Source organism: Schistocerca piceifrons, chromosome 7 (assembly GCF_021461385.2).
Source record: "Schistocerca piceifrons isolate TAMUIC-IGC-003096 chromosome 7, iqSchPice1.1, whole genome shotgun sequence".
NCBI lineage: Eukaryota > Metazoa > Arthropoda > Insecta > Orthoptera > Acrididae > Schistocerca > Schistocerca piceifrons.
Window position 1 is genome coordinate 35943970 of NC_060144.1, and position 24433 is coordinate 35968402.

The window sequence follows — 24433 nt, forward strand, 5'->3', positions numbered from 1 at the left end:
AGCGGAGATGCTGAGTCACGATAGGCACAACAAAAAGATACACACAATCATAGCTTTCAGCTATTAAGGCCTTTGTCAACAATACCCACACACCCCCCCAGAAATTAAAAGACTGGGTATGGTGGTGAAATGACAGATGTGTAGTGCTGGAATGGGATCAGGGAGGCGGCTGGATGGGTGTGGATAGTGACTAACGAAGGTTGAGGCTAGCAGAGTTATGGGAACATAGGACGTATTGCAGGGAAAATTCCCACCTGCGCAATTCAGAAAAGCTGGTGTTGATGGGAAGGATCCATATGGCACAGGCTGTGAAGCAGTCATTGAAATAAAGGATATCATATTTGGCAGCATGTTCAGCAACAGAGTGTTCCACTTGTTTCTTGGCCACAGTTTGTCGATGGCCATTCATGCACATAAGACAGCTTCTCAGTCATCATGCCTATGTAGAATGCAGCACAGTGGTTGCAACTTAGCTTGTAAATCATATGACTGGTTTCACAGGTAGCCCTACCTTTGATAGGATAGGTGATGTTAGTGACCAGATTGGGTGGTCTTGCATCTAGATCTATTACAGGGGTATGAGCTATGAGGTAATAAGGTATTGGGAGCAGGGGTTGTGTAAGGATGGACGAGTATGTTGTGCAGGTTCGGTGGACAGCAGATGATCACTGTAGGAGCGGTGGGAAGGATAGTGAGCAGGACATTTCTCATTTCATGGCACTAAGAAAGGTAATTGAAACCCTGGCGGAGAATGTAATTAAGTTGCTCCAATCCTCGATGATACTGGCTTACGAGGGGAATTCTCCTCTGTGGCCGGACTGTGGGACTTCAGGAAGTGGTCGGAGACTGGAAAGATAAGGCAGGGCAGGTTTGTTTTTGTACAAGGTTGGTAGGATAATTACGGTCAGTGAAGGCTTCAGTGAGACCCTCGGTAAATTCTGAGAGGGACTGCTCGTCACTGTAGATGCGACAACCACTGGTGGCTAGGCTGTATAGAAGGGTTTTAGGAAGGATTCCTCTAGATGGCCCATGAATAGGTTGGTGTAGGATGGTGCCATGCGGGTCCCCATAGCCATACCCTGGATTTGTTTGTAGGTAATGCCTTTAAAGGAGAAGTAATTGTGGGTGAGGACGTAGTTGGTCATGATGACTAGGATGGAGGTTGTTGGTTTGGAATCCATAGGATGTTTGGAAAGGAAGTGTTCAATAGCAGTAAGGCCACAGGAATTAGGAATGTTAGTGTACACAAAGGCGGCATTAATAGTGAGGTGCAGGGCACCTTGTAAAGGGACAGGAACTGTGGAGAATCGGTGGAGGAAATGGTTGGTATTTTTTATATAGGAGGTTAGGTTCTGGGTAATAGTTTGAAGGTGTTGGACTACAAGAGCAGAGATTCTCTCAATGAGGGCACAGTAACCGGCCACAATGGGACATCCTGGGTGGTGGGGTTTATGGACTTAGGAAGCATGTTGAAGGTAGGAATGTGGGGAGTGGTAGGGGTAAGTAGAGAGGTAGACTCTGGAGAGAGGTTCTGTGATAGGCCTAAGGATTTGAGGAGTGACTGGAGATCCTGCTGGATTACTGGAATGAGGTCACTGTGGAAAGATTTGTAGGTAGAAGGCTCTGATAGCTGACAGAATCCTCCACCAGATAATCCTTATGGTTCAAAACAATGGTGGTGGAGCCTTTGCCCGCAGGTAGGATTTTAAGGTTTTGATCAGTTTTTAGATGGTGAACTGTGGTTCTTTCAGTGAATGTGAAGTTAGTTTGCATGATGGGGGATTTGGGGAATTATGGTGAGGCAAGGTTCGAGGTTAAGAAATTCGGGATAGTTTACAGGGGGTGGTTAGGGGGCAGTGTGGGTGGATCATGGTTGGATGGAGGAGTTAATGGAGTTAGGCAAGGTTCAGTATTCATCTTTGGTCGGGTTGGTGGTGAAAAGTGTTTCCACTGTAGGGACCGGGAGAAGGAGAGAAGGTCTTTAAAAAATGCTGCATGACTGAATTTGGGAGTGGGCCTTTGGAAAGGACTGATATTTCTGTGGGAGTAATGTTTCTGGAGGAAAGGTTCATGACTGTGTTGTGGGTCTGTTTAGGTTCTGGATTCTGTGTGGTGGTGGGAGGGAGTTTTGGAGGGTGGGATGAGTGTAATAGGTCTGCGAGACAGGGTTTGTCAGCTATGAGGGGATGTAGGGGAGGTTTGGGGGTTATTGTAGAGGTGGTGGACTGTGGTACTCCAAGGTGGTAGTAAAAAGTGAGCAGGATGGAGAGCTTTTTGAGGTGCCATTGTGCATGTTGCTCAATTTCCTGCAGGGCAAGAGTTTGAATGTGTGTTATATGTTCCAGGAATTTGGGATTACATAGCAGGAGAATTTTGAGGCTGGAGAGAAGGTACTGCAAGGAGGTTTGGGCTTGGTTGATATGGTTTTGCAGGACTATGTTGGTGAGGGCTAACGATTGGTGGAATCTGAAGAGGTGGAGGTCATTGTGGAAGGAGGGGTGGCAACCAGAGATGGGTAAGTTGATGGTAAAGCCATTAGGGGGGATTTCATGAACCAAGCAACAACGGCAGAACAGTATGTGGGACAGGGATCTGGTTAGGATAAGAAAAAATTAACCTTGCCTAACTCAGTTCACTCCTCTATCCAACCGTGATCCACCCACACTGCCCCCAACCACCCCTGTAAACTTTCCAGGATTTCTTAACCTCGAACCTTGTCTCACCATCATTCCCTACATCCCCCAACATGCAAACTAACCTTACATTCACAGAAAGAACCGCAGTCCACCATCTAAAAACTGATCATAACCTTATAATCCTACGCGTGGACAAAGGCTCCACCACCATTGTTTTGAACCACAAGGGTTACCTAGCGGACTCCATCAGCTGTCAGATACTTCCACCTACAAACCTTTCCACAGTGACCCCATTCCAGTAATCCAGCAGGATCTCCAGTCACTCCTCAAATCCATAGGCCCATCCCAGAACCTCTCCTCAGTCTATTTCTCTACTTACCGCTACCACTCCCCACACTCCTACCTTCAACATGCTTCTTAAAGTCCATAAACCCAACCACCCAGGACACCCCATTGTGGCTGGTTACTATGCCCTCACTGAGAGAATCTCTGCTCTCATAAAGCAACACCTTCAACCTATTGCCTAGAACGTACCCTCATATATAAAAGATACCAACTATTTCCTCCACCAACTCTCCACAGTTCCTGTCCCTTTATGACATGCTGCCCTGCTCGTCACTATTGATGCCACCCCCATGTACCCTAACATTCCTAATACCCATGGCCTTACTGCTATTGAACACTACCTTCCCAAATGCCCTATGGATTCCAAACCAACAACCTGCTTCCTAGTTTGCCATGACCAACTATATCCTCACCCACAATTACTTCTCCCTTGAAGGCATTACCTACAAACAAATCTGGGGTATGGCTATGGGTAAAGGCATGGCACCATCCTATGCCAATCTAATCATGGACCATCTAGTGGAATCGTTCCTAAAAACCCAGAGTCCTAAACCCCTCACCTGGTTCAGATTCATTGATAACATCTTTGCTATATGGATTGAAGGTGAGGATACCCTATCCATATTCCTCCAGAACCTCAACAACGTATCCCCCATTTGCTTCATCTGGTCCTACTCAACCCAACAATCCACCTTCCTAGATGCTGACCTCAACCTCAGAGACGGCTACATCAGTACTTCCATCCATATCAAACCTACTAACTACCAGCAACACCTCCACTTTGACAGCTGCCACCCATTCCATTCCAAGAAGTCCCTTCCATACAGCCTAGCCACCCATGGTCGTCGCATCTGCAGTGATGAGCAGTACCTCTCGGAATATACCAAGGGTCTCACTGAAGCCTTCACTGAACGTAATTATGCTACCAACCTTTTACATAAACAAATCTGCTACCAACCTTTTACATAAACAAATCTGCCCTGCCTTAACTTTCCAGTCTCCCTCCACCCCCCAAAGTTACACAGTCCGGCCACAGAGGAGCATTCCCCTCATAACTCAGTACCATCCAGGACTGGAGCAACTGAATTACATTCTCCGCCAGGGGTTTCGAATACCTCATGCCCAGAAATGAGAAATGTCCTCCCCACTATCCTTCCCACCCCTCCTGCACTGGTATTCCACCATCCACCAAACCTACACAATATACTTGTCCATCCTTACACAACCCCTCCTCCCAATACCTTATTACCTCATAGCTCATACCCCTGTAATAGATCTAGATGCAAGACCACCCAATCTGGCCACTAACATCACCTATCCTATCAAAGGTAGGGCTACCTGTGAAACATGTCATGTGATTTACAAGCTAAACTGCAACCACTGTGCTGCATTATATGTAGGCATGGCAACCAAGAAGCCGTCTGTCCTCATAAATGGCCACCAACAAACTGTGGCCAAGAAACAAGTGGACCACCCTGTTGCTGAACTCGCTGTCAAACATGGTATCCCTCATTTCAATGACTACTTCACAACCTGTGCCATATGGATCCTTCCCACCAACACCAGCTTTTCTGAATTGGGCAGGTGGGAACTTTCCTTGCAATACATCCTGTGTTCCTGTAACTCGCCTGGCGTCAACCTTCATTAGTCACTGTCCTCACCCAACCAGCCCCCTCCCTGTTCCTATTCCAGCACTACACATCTGTCACTTCACCGCTACACCCAGTTTTTTAATTTCTTTTTACCTCTCTTTTTTCCATAACTCCCCCCCCCCCCCCCCCCTTCTTCCCAACTTTTCTCCTGCCTTCTGTTTAAACTGCAGCACTTCACTATCTGCCACCCGCACCATACTATCCCACCCCCTCCCTGCCCCAGCCTCCTCCTCACCCCCAGCCAGTTGCCACTCCCATCATGTACTGGTGCTGCTGCTCGCATTATGGATTCAGTTGCCCGAGACTGCAGACATGTGTGCGAGTTGCATTTGCGTGCGTGCGTGTGTGCGTGCGTGCGTGCGTGCGTGTGTGCTGTAGAAGAAAGCCTTTTGGCCAAAAGCTCACATTTAGCAGTCATTTTTTTGTTTGTGTCTGTGGCTCAACATCTCTTCTATAAGGTGAGTAGCAAGCTATCCTTTTCAAAATATTGTCAGTGAAGTGGGTATGTGATAAACAGCATGGGTGAAGTCAATCTTGGAGAAAACAGTCTTGCCATGAATGTACATAGTAAAGTCTTCATTGTGGCACAGGATAGTGATTACGTATAATCCTGGCCTTAAGGTGATGACAGTCTCCACAAGAGTGCCATCTGTTGCTCTTCTTAGGGACAACATGAAGTGATGAGGCCCAGCTACTGTATAAAGGGCAACAGTTTCCTTGTGCTCTTCGTAGAAAGAAATCTTACTTTGTGATCTGGAGTTTGTCTGGAGACAGATGATGAGGTCTTGCTTGAACTGGTGATCCTGTGTAATTACAGTGTGGTTTCGTCTTGAATTTTTTACTCGTGCTACAGCTGCAGGCTGTAGACCGGTGATTTCAGTGAATTGGCAAAACAAGTCATTGTGTTATGAATCATCAACAATCACTCTGATGTCAACAGCATTGGCATATCATTAGCGTCCACAATAAGACAGCTGTGTTGTAGAGCCAAGCAGGTATCATTGGCAGAGAAGAGGGAGAAGGCCATAAGATGATAAGAAATCTTTTCTAACATTTTAGTACACCATTTTGGCAACAGTGAAGCTCCGTACAAATTAATGTTGAAAATTGTAGTGTAGATGTAAGGTGATGTAGCCGTAGGTCTTTATGGAAGATCAGTTTGCATCATACAGGTGACTGCAATTGGTATTTTGCCACGAAAGACGAGACGAAGAATAAGCTGAGCCATCATCACCTCTATCAACAAGAACTTGAAGCATGGTAGAGAGCTCTGTTATGAAACGTCGACAACTGTCTGCTTTGACATCTTTCACCATTGCTGCAATTTGCAGTTTTTTTGTGATACCAGTAGATATTCTTCCTTATGGGTGAACACTTGTTTTTGCTCAATGCACTTGTTGAGCGCCATATTTATAGGGTCACAGCTTGCTTAGATAATTCACTTACTTGTGCTTCCAGCAGACTCTCGATACTGGCACTAATGGCTGTATTGTGCCAGGAGGGATGCGTCTTGACTGTTCAGTCAGCTTTGTGAACAAGAGCATTGCAATAACCAGTGGGCTTATTTTCTGTTCATGTGACAGCAATGATTTCTGCAGAAAATCATCATTAACTGCATTGCCTGCCAGCATGCGAAGACTACAAAGTAGTTGAAGTGTTTGTGCTATCAACAGGTTCTCCACTTCAGAGCAAATTTCAAATTACTTGGTTTGTGACTGTGACAAGTGCATTACAACCACATACTTGTAAGAGGTTTAGTTTTCAGTGCTTGGCAGTGAAGCTAGGATGTACTCGACTTCCATAGATATTTGTTCATTATGATCAGTCACTGCATAACTGTTTAGTTTCATCCAAGGTGATGCAGGCCAAGACAAATTGGTTCTCAAGTTGGGGGAACCACAGTAGTGGATTGTCTGTACAGTGTGGCTGAAGATTTGTTTTTTTATTCCGACAAGTGATATGATCATTCTGCTGCTAAAATTGGAAACATCAGGTGTCATGTAAAAATTCAGGTTATTTACCACAGTATATAATACTTCATTACATCTTGTAATTGTGAACTGCAAAGAACATCTATATATCTTTAATTTGTTTGAAATTCAAAGACATCGTGAATAATCCAGGAGTCTATACTCCACATAAAATGTAACAGATGGTTTACTCCCCACAAGTTCAAAAGAACCTTTCGAACTGTTATTTCTTCATCTTCATATGGCATTTTGCACTTAAAGAAACACTGTCTGTAAACAGCGATAATGTTTAACACAATTGGAAAACACAGATCAAAATTGATTTTATCTCCTTAGAGCAATGTTTACAGTCTGTGCAAATTGTGGCGGGACAACATTTTCACCTTTGAATGTCTTACTAAGAGAACGTCAGAAATTGCAATAATTGTGATCGAAATCAAGAAGACAAAGCTGAAAATGTTGTCCTTCTGCAGTAACGATTTTGTATGTATTAGAATAACTTTTGCAATTACTGCAGACAAAGTTCTGTAATTTCCATAACCCTAGTTGATCATAAACTATAACATCCTCAGTTGCTCCATGGACATACACAGTGCCGATTGGATAGCATCTACTGTACATCATATTTTGAGATACTCAAGTCTCGCTGCATTCTGTACAGTAGTAATACACCTGTACAAGAATCACAAGTTCGAAATATATTTAACAAAACCGAGTCTGTTTTGAAGTGGGGTTAACTTGTCATAGGACACCCCTCCCCCCCCCCCCCCCTTTCCACAAATTGAACCTTACACACATCACTATAAAAAAAAGCACTTTCAGTAATAAATTTAGGTCCTGCCATGCTTTTATATCAGCTAGCTCCCGTAATCTTTATTTATCAGGAAGTAATCTTCAGCACTTACTGTTTAGTCTGTACATTGAAGCAGCAGTGATGGAAATAAAAGAAAGGTGGAGTCGGATTAAAATTGAAGGTGAAAACCTATCAGTGACATTGCTATCCTCAGTGAAATTTAAGTAGAATTACTTGATCTGCTGAATAGAATGAACAGTCTAATGAGTACAGAATACGGATTGAGAGTAAATCCAAGAAAGACGAAAGTAATGAGAAAATGAGAAGTAGGAGAAATGAGAACAGTGAGAAACTTAAAAAAACAGGATTGATGGTAACAAAGTAGAGGAAGTTAAAAGAGCATTCCTAGTCAAGGGAAGTCTATTAAGATAGACCTTAATTTGAGGAAGAAATTTCTGAGGATGTGCATTTGGAGCACAGCATTGTAAGGTAGTGAAACATGGATCGTGAGAAAACCAAAACAGAAGAGAATCAAAGCATATGAGATGTGGTGCTACAGGCGAATGTTGAAAATTGGATAGGTTGATAAGGTAAGGAGTGAGGAGGTTCTGTGCAGAATTGGAGAGGAAAGGAATATGTGGAAAAGACTGACAAAGAGAACGGGAAAGATGATAGGATATCTATTAAGACATCAGGGAATGTCTTCCACGGTACTAGAGAGAGCTGTAGAGGGCAAAAACTGTAGAGGAAGACAAGAGATTGGAATACATCCGGCAAATAATTGAGAATACAGGTTGCAAGTTTTACTCTTGAGATGAAGAGGCTGGCACAGGAGAGGAATTTGTGGCGGGCCACATCACACCAGTCAGAAGATTGATGACTCAAAAGAAAAATCAGGAAGTTTGATTAAAGCTGACAGTAACTTGCTTTCCTAAGCAACATAGAATTTTTCTGTATTAACTCTAAATAAACTTTCTTTTGAGCCATATTTGTTATCTGCACACTTTTCTTACTCCATCTATGAGGGCATGCTGAAAAGTAATGCCTCTGAATTTGTGAGAACTCCTAAAGCTTCCTCATGTCTACATATTTCCATCCTTCTGCTATTAGGTGGTACTGAATTCTAGCGCGTAACATGGTGGTGTGTAACATAACTGTGTTGCATGAGAAACATCATGATGTAAAAAAAAATTTAAATTCAAACAGCTTGTCCACACATGGAGCATCCTCTCCTTCAGCACGACAGTGCCAGACCGCACATGAGCACTGCGACATCTGCAGCAATGGTGGCTCCTTGGGTTCACTGTCGTCAGTCATCCTCCATACAGTCACAACTTGGCCCCATCCAATTTTCATCTGTTTCCAAAACCTAAAGGCTTCACTTTGACAGAAGTGAGGTTGTGGGTCCATCAATAATGTGAAACATTCTACAGTAACAGTATCAATAAACTGGTCGCTCGTCAGGAGACACGTTCGTTGCAAGAGTGACTATGTTGAGTATAAATGTGTAGACATGAAGAGCAAAGATGTAGAATGTTAATAATGATTGTTTTATTTAATAAGCTGCATGAGTTTTCACACAAAAATTTGGAAGCATTACCTTTCAGCACACTCTCGTAACAACTGGATATTTGTGTTATATTACTGCCCTGCACGAATATTCCCACATTAAAAATATTGCTGTTACCAGTATGGTACATATGATGACTTGTGGGAAAGGCATACTTTACATAGAATTAATCCTGATACTGCAAGTGCTGATTCAGTGATGGGAAGGTATTAATAGAACAGTAGACAGAAATGAACAACAAAGTATTGTCCTTGCATATTAGAGCAGTGGCTGGTTACAATAAATTAATCTAATAATTGAATTTATCTCCTTATTAGAACCAATATTCACAATATTTTAGAGTGGCTACCTGAAAGTGTGAAGACAATTAGTAATTAGGAAAACAATGAATGATCTTGATGGTTCAAATATTATTGAGCTGTTGGAAGGAGGATGAGGGCCTCAGTAATGTTATTCTAAACATTTGTTTCATGTATTGAACATTATTAACATTTCTTTTAAATATCTTAAATGTTTGAATGTAGAAGTACATTTCATTTGAAAGCTGTTCTTTTTCAGATGTGCGTCAAACATAAAAGAAGTAACGGACACATGTCTGAATGGACTGGTGTCTTTGCTCTCTAACCGCGATGGTGAGTATCTCATTTTAAGTCAGGCTATATTGGTTAACTTCAGCATGTTGTGAACGATGGTCATGTATTTGTATTCAGAATACCCATTTGTAAAAACTCAGTCAATACAAACTCTGAAAGTCCCTTAAGCCCCACCATGAATCACAGACCTTGCCCTTGGTGGAGTAGCTTGCCAGCCTCAGTGATACAGGTAGCCATACTGTAGGTGCAACCACAATGGATGGGTATCTGTTGAGAGGTCAAGCAAATGTGTGGTTCCTGAAGAGAGAATAGTAGATGCAGGGGCAATAGTCTGGATAATTGACTGATCTGGCCTTGTAATGCAATCTAAAATGGCCTTGCCATGCTGGTACTGCAAACGGCTGAAAGCAAGGGGAAACTACAGCTGTAATTATTCCAGAGGGCATGCAGCTCTACTGTATGGTTAAATGATGATGGCGTCCTCTTGGGTGAAATATTCTGGAGGTAAAATGGTTCCGTCATTCAGATCTCTGCGTGGGGACTACTCGGGAGGATGTCATCAGTAAAAAACAAAAAACTGGCGTTTATGGATTTCAGTGTGGGATCCCTTAATTGGGCAGGAAGATTAGAAAATTTAAAAAGGAAAGCAGGTTGAAGTTCCAGTGGGAAGTAGTGAAATTTGGTGTCAGGAAGAATAGGACTTGTGGTCAGGTGAAAACGGGGTTATAAATACAAAATCAAATAGTGATAATGCAGGAGTACGTTTACCGTATTTACTCGAATCTAAGCCGCACCTTTTTCCGGTTTTTGTAATCCAAAAAACCGCCTGCGGCTTAGAATCGAGTGCAAAGCAAGCGGAAGTTCTGAAAAATGTTGGTAGGTGCCGCCACAACTAACTTCTGCCGTCGAATGTATGTAGCGCTACACAGGCATGCTGTGTAGGCAACGAGATAAATACTGGTGCCAAAACCTCTGTGTCAGTAAAAAAAAAAAAAAAAAAAAAAAAGGTGGAAGACGAGCTTTTTTTTCTCCGCCCCGAGTTTCGACCACTGCATTTTCATACATTATCCAACGAAGTAAATACAAATTACGTATTGTTCATCTTCGAAAGTAGCAGAATTTCAGTGCGAGTGCGGCTTAGATTCGAGTAAATACGGTAATTATGAATTAGAAAATAGGAATATGGGTAACCTATTATGAATAGCATAGTTAATGCATTATCATAGCTAAGATAGACACAAAGCCCTCACCCACTCTAGTAGTATCTTCATCTACATATATACGCCACAAATAGAGTGCGGGAAAAATGACTGTCTATGTGACTCCATATGAGCCCTAATCTCTCTGATCTTATCTTCATGGTCCTTACACAAAATGTACATTGGTGGCAGTAGAACCATTTTGCCGTCAGCCTCGAATGCCAGTAGTGTTCACAGAGAAGAACGTCATCTTCCCTTCAGTGTTTCCCATTTGAGTTCCCAAAGCACATCTGTGATACTTGCATGTTGTTCAGACCTGCTGGTAAGAATCTAGTCATTCGCCTTCCCTACTAAAGTCCTTACTTGCTCATTCCATTTTGAATTCCTTTATAATATTACAGCTAGATTTTAATCAGTGTGACTGTGTCAATCAGCACACCACTAATACTGTATTTGAATATTAAGGATTTGTTTTGCTTACTCATCTGCATTTATCTACACTTTTCTACTCCTAGAGGTAGCTACCATTCATCATGCCAACTACAAATTACATGTAAGTCATCTAGTATTTTACTACAGTCACTCAAACACCATAGAATCATCAGCAAATAGCCACAGACTGCTGCCTACCCTGTCTGCCAGATCAGATTATGTATATAGAAAATAAAAGTGGTCCTACCAGACTCCTACATCTACATCCATACTCCGCAAGCCACCTGACGGTGTGTGGTGGAGGGTACCTTGAGTACCTCTATTGGTTCTCCCTTCCATTCCAGTCTCGTATTGTTCGTGCAAAGAAAGATTGTCGGTATGCCTCTATGTGGGCTCTAATCTCTCTGATTTTATCCTCATGGTCTCTTCGTGAGATATACATAGGAGGGAGCAATATACTGCTCGACTCCTCGGTGAAGGAAGCTTCAACAAAAGCCCATACCAAGCTGCTGAGCGTCTGTCTTGCAGAGTCTTCCACTGGAGTTTATCTATCATCTTCGTAACGCTTTCGTGATTACTAAATGATCCTGTAATCAAGCGTACTGCTCGCCGTTGGATCTTCTCTCTCTCTTCTATTAACCCTATCTCGTACGGATCCCACACCGGTGAGCAGCATTCAAGCAGTGGGTGAACAAGTGTACTCTAACCTACTTCCTTTGTTTTCAGACTGTATTTCCTTAGGATTCTTCCAATGAATCTGTCTGGCATCTGCTTTACTGACAATTACCGTATTTACTCGAATCTAAGCCGCACTTTTTTTCTGGTTTTTGTAATTCAAAAAACCGCCTGCAGCTTAGAATCGAGTGCAACGTAAGCGGAAGTTCTGAAAAATGTTGGTAGGTGCCGCCACAACTAATTTCTGTCGTCGAATATATGTAGCGCTACGCAGGCATGCTTCACAGGCGCAAAGACAAATACTGGCACCAAAACCTCTGCGTCAGTAAATAAATAAAAAAAAGGTGGAAGACGAGCTTTTTTTTCTCCGCCCCGAGTTTCGACCACTGCATTTTCATACATTATCCAACGAAGTAAATACAAATTCCGTATTGTTCCTCTTCGAACGTAGCAGCATTTCAATGTACTACGAAAATCCGACTGGCAAGACTGTTTGGGATATTTGTCAATATGGCCAACTCTGCTTTCTGAATTTTTTCCTAACTGTGAGAAGAAATGGTTGCTAATAGGAACTTTTATGAATTGTGAATCACATGCAGTATTCTCTTCACCATAAGAATAATACGAATATAAACATTTTGCCATGTATTCTTTCGTGTTTGCTGCTATCTCATTTAAATCCTGTCCGCCTAATAAACTACGAAACTAGAGTGAGACAACAGCAGACGCGGAAGACTATACATACCATGTCATGTTTATATTCGTATTATTCTTATGCCTAATAGTGATACAGTCAGAAATGAAGCACGGCAATTGACTAGATTTTTAAATTTAAGATGACTCTAATTTCTGCGCATAATGTAATGTACTAAAGAGGCGTCTGCAAATATTTTCAAACAGAAAAAATTTTCGCTAAATTCTCGTTCAGAACATCTTCTATCATACGCAGTCTATTATTTGGTTCTTGTTGATCATTATCAAAGAAAGCAGCAGTGTAAGTAGCAACGAATAGCAGTCTCTTGCCATTGTTTCGCTAATGAGACGATTTCTCTCTTTGTTTTTTTTTTTAATTGTAAGCGGCGGTAGCGTGCACAAAAGCAAGCCATGCCGCAAGCGGCGACAGGCCGTAAACCCTCATTTTCAGAATGCGACAAACAATGCATGACACAGTACAGTAATGCATTTTCAGCTTTGAGTGACGGAAACACCTATAACAAAGAGAACTGCACTTGTCAGATCAAAGAAACGTAAGCAATCAATTCAAACCAGACGAAGCATGTGAAAAAGGAAGGGCACCTGTATAAATTCGGATGGAGCGCCTGACGCATAACAACGGCTACCTGGTAAAGCTTAACTGCTAAGCTTACGACTCGAACCAAACTACTACAGCCGTATCGTCGTTCATTCAACCTAATTGTGTCTCATATTACAATGGACCAACTTTGTTTCGATTTGGAAGTGCGGCCTAAAACTTTTCTTTCCCCTTGAATTTCGAGTCTCAGATTTCAGGTGCGGCTTAGATTCAGGAAAATTTTTTTTCCTCGATTTCGAGTCTCATTTTTCAGGTGCGGCTTAGATTCGAGTGCGGCTTAAATTCGAGTAAATACGGTAATTTTATATGGTCATTCCATTTTAAATCACTCCTAATGCCTACTCCCAGATAATTTATGGAATTAACTGCTTCCAGTTGCTGACCTCCTATATTGTAGCTAAATAATAAAGGATCTTTCTTTCTATGTATTCGCTGCACATTACACTTGTCTACATTTAGATTCAATTGCCATTTCCTTCACCATTCGTCAATTCGTTGCAGATCCTCCTGCATTTCAGTACAATTTCCCATTGTTACAACCTCTCGATATGCTACAGCATCATCCGCAAAAAGCCTCAGTGAACTTCCGATGTTATCCACAAGGACATTTATATATATTGTGAATAACAATGGTCCTACGACACTCCCCTTCGGCACACCTAAAATCACTCTTACTTCAGAAGACTTCTCTCCATTGAGAATGACATGCTGCGCTCTGTTATCTAGGAACTCTTCAATTCAATCACACAATTGGTCTGATAGTCCATATGCTCGTACTTTGTTCATTAAACAACTGGGGGGAACTGTATCAAACACCTTGCGAAAGTCAAGAAACATGGCATCTACCTGGGAACCCGTGTCTATGGCCCTCTGAGTCTCGTGGACGAATAGTGCGACCTGAGTTTCACATGATCGTCTTTTTCGAAACCCATGCTGATTCCTACAGAGTAGATTTCTAGTCGTCATACTCGAACATAATATGTGTTCCTAAATTCTACAACTGTTATACATTAAGAGATATAGTTCTGCACATCTGTTCGACATCCCTTCTTGAAAACAGGGATGACCTGTGCCTTTTTCCAATCTTTTGGAATGCTACACTCTTCTAGAGACCTACGGTACACCGCTGCAAGAAGAGGGACAAGTTCCTTCGCATACTCTGTGTAAAATCGAACTGGTATCCCATCTGATTTTAATTGTTTTTCTATCCCTCTGTCATCTATTTAGATATCTACCATTTTGTCACCTGTGAGGCAATCTAGAGAAGGAACTACAGTGCAGTCTTCCTCTTTGAAACAGCTTTGGAAAAAGACATTTACTATTTTGGCCTTTAGTCTGTCATCCTCTGTTTCAGTACCATTTTGGTCATAGAGTGTCTGGACATTTCGTTTTGATCCACCTACCGCTTTGACATAATACTTTACGGAAATCGAGGAATATGGAATCGTCTGTTACCCTTCATCCATGATTTGCAGGCTTTCCTATGAGAAAAGGGCAAGGTGAGTTTCACATTGGAGATGCTTTCTAAAACAATGCTGATTTCTGGACAGAAGCTTTTTCCTCTCAAGGAAATTTATTATATTTGAACTGAGAAAGTGTTCAAATATTCTACAGCAAAGCACTGCTAAAGATAGTTGTCTTTAATTTTGCGAGTCCATTCTTTTGCCTATCTTCATGTGCCAACTAACTCCACAGATGACAAAGAAACTGAAGAAATGTATGATGAGATAAAATAAATTATTCAGATAATTAAGGAAAATGAAAATTTTATCACACAGTGGTAACTCCAGGTAGGAATATCAACAATGTAGGAAAGGACAGATTGCTACTTACTGTGAAGAAGACATGTCAAATTGCAGACAGGCACAATTAAAACACTTGCATAAAGCTTTCAGCCACAGCCAACAGCCACTGCCAACTCCAGCATCTGGGGCCGGAATGCAGCCTCATGTGGGACACAAGCAGCAGTCTGCAGGGGGCAGGATAGCGGAAGGGATCGTAGTGTACAGGTGGGGAGAAAAAAGAGAGGAGTGGACATCAAATCTGTTACATTGCACAATTCTTGCACATTAGATCACCAATCACAGCTGTCAATTATAAATTTTCACCAATCACCAGAAATTTTATCTCCACCAAGTTGTATCTCAGTCCTAGGTAATTGCATTGATGAATTAGTCACCCAACCCAGTTGACATAATCTGCCTCTCTGAACACCATGTGACCACTGGTATAGGAACTAGGCCTAAGCACAATGAGAAAGTCAGACAGGAGAGTACTGCAAATGTTAGAATAGGGAAAGGTTCTCATAAAAGTATAATTAAAAATAATGTAAGTATATTTCATCAAAACATTGGGAGTTTAAAGAATAAAATAGATGAGCTTCTGGTGTGTTTAGAAGATTTAGAAACTGAGGATGAAATAGATATACTATGCCTGTCTGAGCATCACATTGTTACTGATATGGATAAGGTAAATGTAAGTGGATATAAGCTCTCTGCACATGTAATTAGAGAAAATATGGAGAAAGGAGGAGTTGCCATATATATCAAAAGTTATCATTGTGCAAAAAGTATAGAAACAAAAAAGTTTTGTGCAGAGAAACATGTTGAAGCATGTGCCTGTAAGCTTAAGTTAAATAAAGGCACATTTATAATTGTAACTGTGTATAGGTCCCCATCAGGAAATTTTCGTCTATTTCTGAAAAATTTGGATTCCTTGTTGTGCTATCTGTCAAACAGGGGGAAGCAAATTATTATTTGTGAGGACTTCAGTGTAGATTCTCTGAAAGAGGGTAATAGGAAAAATGACCTCGAAGTATTACTCGGTTCTTTCAATTTGACACCCGTTATCGATTTTCCTACTTGGGTGGTAAAGGATAGCAGCTCACTGATAGATAACTTCTTTATAGACCAAGATAAGTTTAACCAGATAAATGCTCAGCCTGTTGAGAATGGTCTTTCTGATCATGGTGCACAGCTAATTACAATATATGACATAGCTCCATTCAGCAGTACTAAACAGTCCTCCAAAGTAGTACGTTCATTCAATGATTCAACAATTACAAATTTCAGGGAAAGCCTACAGCAGTTAGACTGGGATGAGGTGTACCGTGAACCTGATTCCAATTTAAAATATGATTTATTTCATGACACTTTTGTAAATGCATTTGAAAACTGCTTCCCCAAGAAAATAGTTCAGGTGTACCGTGAACCTGATGCCAATTTAAAATATAATTTATTTCGTGACACTTTTGTAAATGCATTTGAAAACCGCTTCCCCAAGAAAATAGTTATACTCGGTAGAAACCATGTAACAAACCATGGCTCACTAAGGGTATAAAAATATCTTGTAACCGGAAAAGGGAAATGTATCTGACAGCAAGAAAGAGTAGTGACCCAAAAACTATCAAACATTATAAAAACTATGGTGCTATATTAAGAAAGGTTATTAAAAAATCCAGAAGTATGTGTATCATGTCTGAAATCAGCAACTCTGATAATAAAATTAAAACAATTTGGAATATTATTAAAAGAGAAACAGGTCAACCAAGAGCACAGGAAGACAGTATCACCATCAAATTGAATGAAAACTTTACAAATAAAAAGTCAGAAGTTGAAAACATTTTTAATAATCATTTTCTAAATGTTGTGAATATAGTAGGATCCAGGTGTTCATTAGAAGATGCTAGGCAGTTAATGGAACAGGCCATACCTATGCAATTTGATACAATTGAAATCTTACCCACTTCTCCCTCTGAAATTAGGAAAATAATAAACCTGCTTAAAAGCAAAAACTCACATGGAATTGATGGCATTTCCAGCAAATTACTAAAAGCTTGTTCTCAACAGATAAGTAAGATTCTCAGCCACCTGTGTAATAGCTCTCTGGAACAGGGCATTTTCCCTGATAGACTGAAATATGCTATTGTTATACCTTTGCATAAAAAAAGGGGATAGATCTGATGTCAACAGTTACCGTTCAATCTCTCTTCTAACAGCTTTATCCAAAATTTTTGAGAAAGCAATGTATTCAAGAGTAGCTTCACATATCTGTAAAAATGAAGTACTAACAAAATGTCAGTTTGGTTTCCAGAAAGGTTTTTCAACAGAAAATGCCATATATGCTTTCACCAATCAAATTTTGAATGATCTGAATAACCGAATGCCACCCATTGGGATTTTTTGTGATCTCTCAAAGGCTTTTGATTGTGTGAATCATGAAATTCTGCTAGACAAGCTCAAGTATTGTGGCACGAGTGGGACAGTGCACAAATGGTTTAATTCATACCTAACTGGAAGAGTGCAGAAAGTTGAAATAAGCAGTTCTCGTAATATGCAAAGATCAGCGCATTCCTCAAACTGGGGAACTATCAAGAATGGGGTTCCACAAGGGTCGGTCGTGGGTCCTTTGTTGTTCTTAATATATATTAATGACTTGCCATTCTATATTCATGAAGAGGCAAAGTTAGTTCTCTTTGCTGATGATACAAGTATAGTAATCACACCTGACAGACAAGAATTAACTGAAGAAATTGTCAATAATGTGTTTCAGAAAATTACTAAGTGGTTCCTTGTAAACGGACTCTCACTGAATTTCGATAAGACACAGTACATACACTTCCGTACAGTAAATGGTATGATGCCATTAATAAATATAGACCTAGATCAGAAGCATATAGCTAAGGTAGAATATTCAAAATTTTTAAGTTTATCCATTGATGAGAGATTAAATTGGAAGAAACACATTGATGATCTGCTGAAACGTTTGAGTTCAGCTACTTATGCAATAAAGGTCATTGCAAATTTTGGTGATAAACATCTTAGTAAATTAGCTTACTACGGCTATTTTCACTCATTGCTTGCATATGGCATCATATTTTGGGGTAATTCATCACTGAGGAATAAAGTATTTATTGCACAAAAGCGTGTAATCAGAATAATAGCTGGAGTCCACCCAAGGTCATCCTGCAGACATCTATTTAAGGATCTAGGGATATTCACAGTAGCTTCTCAGTATATATACTCTCTTATGAAATTTGTTATTAACAACCAAACCCAATTCAAAAGTAATAGCAGTGTGCATAACTACAATACTAGGAGAAAGGATGATCTTCACTATTCAAGATTAAATCTAACTTTGGCACAGAAAGGGGTGAATTATACTGGCACTAAAGTCTTTGGTCACTTACCAAATAGTATCAAAAGTCTGACAGATAACCAACAAGTATTTAAGAAGAAATTAAAAGAATTTCTGAATGACAACTCCTTCTACTCCATAGAGGAATTTTTCGATATAAATTAAGAAAAAAAGAAAAAAAAACGAACAAAAAAATTATAAAAAAGTTTTAAAAAATTTAAAAAAACAACTAAAAATAAAAAAGTTGTTATATTAACTTAATTATGTTGTTAAATTAACTTAATTATGTCATGTATTGGAAAATTTGACTCGTTCCACATCATTACGAAATATCGTATTCATGATCCATGGAACTAGTATTAATCTAATCTAGGTGACGTCAACAAGACACGTAGGGATCCAGGAGGTAAAGGGTGGGGATGGTGGAGAGTCGGTGAAGGAATGGGTTGGTGTCTTCACTGTGGGAGGCTAGATTACAGGCAATTGTTTGGAGGTGTTGGTCAGTGAGGGCTGAGAATCTTTCAGTGGGGTCACAATAACCAGCCACAATGGGGCGTCCAGGATTGTTGGGTTTGTGGATTTTGGGAATCATGTAGAAGGTGTGTGTGGGGTGTCATAGGTTTGAGGAGGGAATTGGATTCATGGAAGATGTTCTGGGGAGGCCCTAAAGCTTTAAGCAGGGACTAGAGTTTGTGTTGGACTTGTGGGATGGGAGCACTTTTGCAAAGTTTATAGGTGGAGGAGTCAGATAATTGTTGGAGGCCTTTGCCAAGTAGTCACTGCGATTCAAAACAGCGGTGATAGAACCTTTGTCTGCGGGTAGGATGATTAAGTCAGGATTCGTTTTGATGTTGTGTATGGCTGTTCTTTCTTTTACTGAAATGTTGGCGTTTTGAAGAAGGGACCTAGGCAAGGATGGCGAGGCTAAGTTGGAGGTAAGGATTTCCCGGCAGGTGACCAATAGGTGGTTAGGTGGGAGGGGGAGAGGGGGGTAGGATCACAGTTGGATTGTGGTATGAACTGGAGGAGGCAGGGTTCACTGTTGGAATTTGGGTAGTTTTGGTTTGAGGTATTGGCAGCAAAGAAGTGCTTCCATTGCAGGGATTGGGAGAAGGAAAGTAGGACTCTGAAAAGTCCAGCATGGTTAAACTTGAGTGTATGGCTAAAGATGAGGCCTTTGGATACAACTGAAACTTCTGTGAAGTTGAGGGTTTTGGTGGAAAGGTTAACAACAGTGTTATGGGAACATTTTGACTCTGGATTTGGTGCAGAGTTTGTAGAGAGTTTTGGGAGATGTGGCAAGTTGAAAAAGTCAGCTAGGCAGAGTTTAGCTACTATGAGGGATGGATGAGGAGGAGCACTGTGGGTGCAATAGGGGTTGGATGGTATAGCTCCAAGGTGGCAGTAGGATGTCAACATGCTGACATCCTACTGCCACCTTGGAAGTTGTGTCTGGAATACCCCTCCTGGTTCTGGAGAGCAAGTACATCAATTTCAGTGATGTCATATACGGAGCAGGGATTGCAGAGTAGTAGTACCTTGTGGAGGGAGCAGAGGTGGTTCTGGAATGCCTGTGCCATGGAGATGTGTTTTTGCAGTACCAGGTTTGTGAGCACCAGGGATTGGCGAAATCTGAAAAGGTGTAGCAGGGCTGGGGTCCAGAGAAAGGAATCTTTACAGTTAGGCTGTTTGGGGAGATTCCACGGTTTAGGCAACATTTGGGAAACAGCATGGTGGACTGGGTTTTAGCCAGGGAAAGGGATACTTTTCTGAACTGGTGCAGAAAGATGAAGCAAGGGTCGATTGTGGCAGGAATAGTGTAAAGGAAATGGCAATGATGCAGAAACGGCAATTCTATTTCCCCACGCCCTGACCCACAACCTCCTGACAGTATGTCTGTTGGCAGTCTGGTCCCTGCAAACTCCACCAGACATCATTTGTCTCTCTCTCCACCCGTACACTATTATCGCTTCCCTTTCCCCTCCCCCTACCCTCCAGATTGCTGCTTGCATCCCACATAACACTGCATTCTGGCCTGAGATGCTGGAGTTAGTAGTTGTGTGTGCGTGAAGTATGCTTGCTTGTGTGTGTGTGTGTGTGTGTGTGTGTGTGTGTGTGTGTGTGTTTTAGTGACAAAGGCTGTGGCTGAAAGCTTTATGTGAGTGTCTTTTAATTGTGCCTGTTTGCAGGGGACATATCTTCTTTACGGTAAGTAGCAGTCTGTCTTTTCCTGCATTGTTGGAGATGAAAATTTAATTGTGATGTGCGACTGGAATTTGACAGTAAGAAAAGGAAGAGAAGGAAAAATAGTAGATGAATATGAAATTGGGGGAAAGGAGTAAAAGAGGAAGCCGCCTGGTAGAAATTTGCACAGAGCACAATTTAATCATCGCTAGCACTTGGTTTAAGAATCGTGGAAGAAGGCTGTACATGGTAAGAGACCTTCAAAGGTTTCAGATTGATTACATAATGGTAAGACATGGATTTTGGAATCAAATTGTAGATTGTAAGACATTTACAGGGGCAGAAGTGGACTTGGGCCCCAATTTATTGGTTATGAACTGTAGACTTAAACTGAGAAAATTGATAAAAGGTATGAATTTAAGGAGACGAGACCTGGATAGGTTGAAAGAACAAGAGGTCATTGAGAGTTTCAGAGGGAGCGTTAGACAATGATTGAATAGAACAGGGAAAGGAATACAGTAGAAGATGAATGGGAATCTTTGAGAGATGAAATAGCGAAAGCAGCAGAGGATCAAATAGGTAAAAAGATAAGGTGTAATAGAAATCCTTGGATAACACAGGAGACATTGAATTTAATTGATGATAGGAGAAAATATAAAAATATAGCAAATGAAGCAGTTGACAGGGAATGCATTTGTAGACTTAGAGAAAGTTCTGACAATGCTGACTGGAATACTCTCTTTGACATTCTGAAGGCAGCAGGGGTAAAATACAGGAGTGAAATGCTATTTACACCTTCTACAGGAACTAGACGGCAGTTACAGGAGACGAGGGACACGAAAGGGAAGCAGTGGTTGAGAAGGGAGTGAGACGGGGATGTAGCCTATCCCCATTAACATTCAATCTGTACATAGAGCAAGCAGTAAAGGAAAGCAAAGAAAATTGGGGTAGGAATTAAAGATCAGGGAGAAGAAATAAAAACATTGAGCTTTGCTGATGACATTGCCATTCTGTCAGAGACAGAAAATGACTTAGAAGAGTAGCTGAACAGAATGGAGAGTATCTTGAAAGGAGGATATAAGATGAACATCAACAAAAACAAAACAAGGATGATGGCATGTAGTCAGTTTAAATCAGGTGATGCTGAGGGAATTATATTAGTAAATGACACACACAAAATAGTAGACAGGTTTTACTATTTGGACAGCAAAATAACAGTTATGGCTGAAGTTAGAGAGGATATAAAATGTAGACTGGCAGTGGCAAGAAAAGCATTTCTAAAGAAGAGTAATTTGTTAATATCGAATATAGAGTTAAGTGTTAGTAACTCTTTTTCTGAAAGTATTTGTGTGGAGTGTAGCCATGTATGGAAGTGAAACATGGATGATAAACAGAATAGACAAAAGAGAATAGAAGCTTCTGAAATATGGTGCTATAGAAGAATGCTAGAGATTAGATGGATATATCATGTAATATAATAACTGAATAGATTTGAGGAGAAAGGAAATTTGTGGTGCAACATTACTAGAAGAGTGGATTCGTGTGTGGACACAGTCGGAGATCTCAAGGGATCACCAATTTAATATTAGAGGGAAGTGTGAGGGGTAAAAATCATAGAGGGAGACCAAGAGATGAATACAGTAAGCAGTTTAGAAGGACATGGGTAGCAGTAGTTATTCACAGGCTTGCACAGGTTAGAGTAGCATGGAAAGCCACATAATACCACTCTGCAGAGAGAAGACAACCACAGGTAACACCGTATGATCTGGCTGCAGACTTGACAACAGTATTATCAATACTAGCTTTTACCCACAACTGCACATGCTTATCAGTAGTTTTGTTATGATGAGTATGCAACAAATAGTGTGGAAGTATGGACTGTTACGTATCAAGATGGCGTCCGGTGCAGTTGGTTATAGTGAGAAAGTGAACAAAAGTTATAGTTGTGCAGTGAAAAATGGAACAATAGTAAATTATAACTGTGAAATAGTGAAGCTAAATGAACACGTATCAAGTGTGCAATTAATTGTAGATGTACTAATGCAGGACACTGCGCATTTAGAAAATGAAAATGCCGAACTGAAAAAGGCGCGTAATGTCCCGATTGTCAAAGCAAGTAAAACACAGAACTGGGAGCACAGGACTAGCACGATCACAGAAGAAAGTAGTGAAAAGGTGATAAGTACAACAAATGGAATGAACTGTGGCAATAAAAGCAGTTTCAGTGTCCTGTCTACGATAAACAAGTGCTCTGAAATGGATATAAAGTCAGAAACAACAAGGCAACAGATGTTTACTAGGCTAAAAAGGCTTGGTTGTGTGAAACCTAGTGACTGTAGAAATCCTGTGCTAACAAATAACCATTTTCATGCACTAGATTCAGATATAAATGTGGAATCCACGGAGAACTATGACAACAACAACACGCCGAATCTACATAGTTACAAGCACATGAGTGGAAATTACCGCAAGAAAAGTGAAGACAAACTCAAAGTGAAAATATTCTCTGATAGCAATGGATGTGAAATTGCAAAAATACTATGTTACAGCCATTGTATACCAGCAACTAGTATTGTCAAACCAGGTGCACCCATTCAAGAACTCTTTAGAAATATAGAAACTGAAAATGATCGTCATATTGTCATCATAGCTGGAGCCAATAATGTTTATAAAAGTAATCTCCACAGTGCAACATGAAACCATAAGGCAATACTAAATTCAACAGAAGAGAAAGCAATTTTTGTAGTCGGAATTCCACATAGGCATGACCTTTTGGAATGGTCATGTGTGAACGTGGAAATCCTAAAAGCAAACAGGTAATACTCAAAGATTTGCAGGGCCTACCAAAATGTATATTTTATAAGCCTGGACTCCTTGCAAAGAGACTGTTACATGAGACATGGCATGCAACTTAATAACAGAGGCAACTGTGCCAATACATCAGCATGATACCAAAAGCATCTGACGACCAAGAAATAATTGCTGCTCTTCCATTCCTTCCTTGACTCAAGCAGAGCGTGAAGAAATGATTACTTCTAAAGCGGCATTAGAGGTGGAAGCAGCAATTGTACCTGCACACATAACAAATGCTGCAGTGGCAGTACCTACCACACTTCATCTACAGGATTCAACAGCAGCAGAAGGTGAAGCAACATCTACATCTCCATAGTCACCAGTTGCCACAACAGTGCCTGCAGCAGCAGCAGCAGCAGCAGCAGCAGCACCTACAGCACCTACCTCACTTCATCAGCAGTGTTCAACAGCAGCAGCAGAAGAAGCAACAACCACATCTCCACAGTCACCAGATGCCACAACAGTGCCTCCACACACCATAACAGCAGTTCCATCAATTCCTGTAATAGCAGCCTCACCTACAATATCATCACAAGGAGGGAAGATTAGGCATACAGTGGTAGATGTGCTACCACTCCAAGTGAACAATTTTTCAGTAAAAGGCAACAAGAGGCAGAAATCCAAAAGATAAGCCTTGTAAAAGGTTTGAAAACAAATCACCATAGTGTTCAGTGTGTAAGCAATAAGAGTGTGGATCTTAAAATGTGTTACCTTAACATTCAAGGACTGAAAGATAAAGAACTTAATCATTTATTTATTTTTTATTTATTTATTTATTGTTCCGTGGGACCAAATTAAGGAGAAATCTCCATGGTCATGGAATAAGTCAATACATGAAATTATAACACGATATTAGAAACAGATAAAATGAAATATAAAAAACATATTCAGGTGACAAGTCATAAATTTAAATAAAGAAAATCAACAATGTAACACTGGAATTTGCTTAATAAATGAGTTTGGTCTTAATAACCAGTTTGATTGAGTGAACACTGGGCTAATGAGAATGAACTTGCAGTTACCAAATGTGACTACTTTAGTATAGTAAATAGCTACTGTAGGAAAGAGCACATTAGAAGTGGT

At 40.7% G+C, this 24433-nt stretch overlaps 1 protein-coding gene across 1 annotated transcript in view; it reads left to right on the plus strand.

The window, feature by feature from the left end:
- The window catches only part of LOC124804753 (AP-3 complex subunit beta-2), a 241403-nt gene that overhangs the window by 86418 nt on the left and 130552 nt on the right, over nt 1–24433 (plus strand). Inside the window, exon 10 of the mRNA XM_047265059.1 lies at nt 9525–9598. Coding sequence (XP_047121015.1) covers nt 9525–9598 — 74 coding nt within the window. The remainder of the gene's footprint in view (nt 1–9524; nt 9599–24433) is intronic.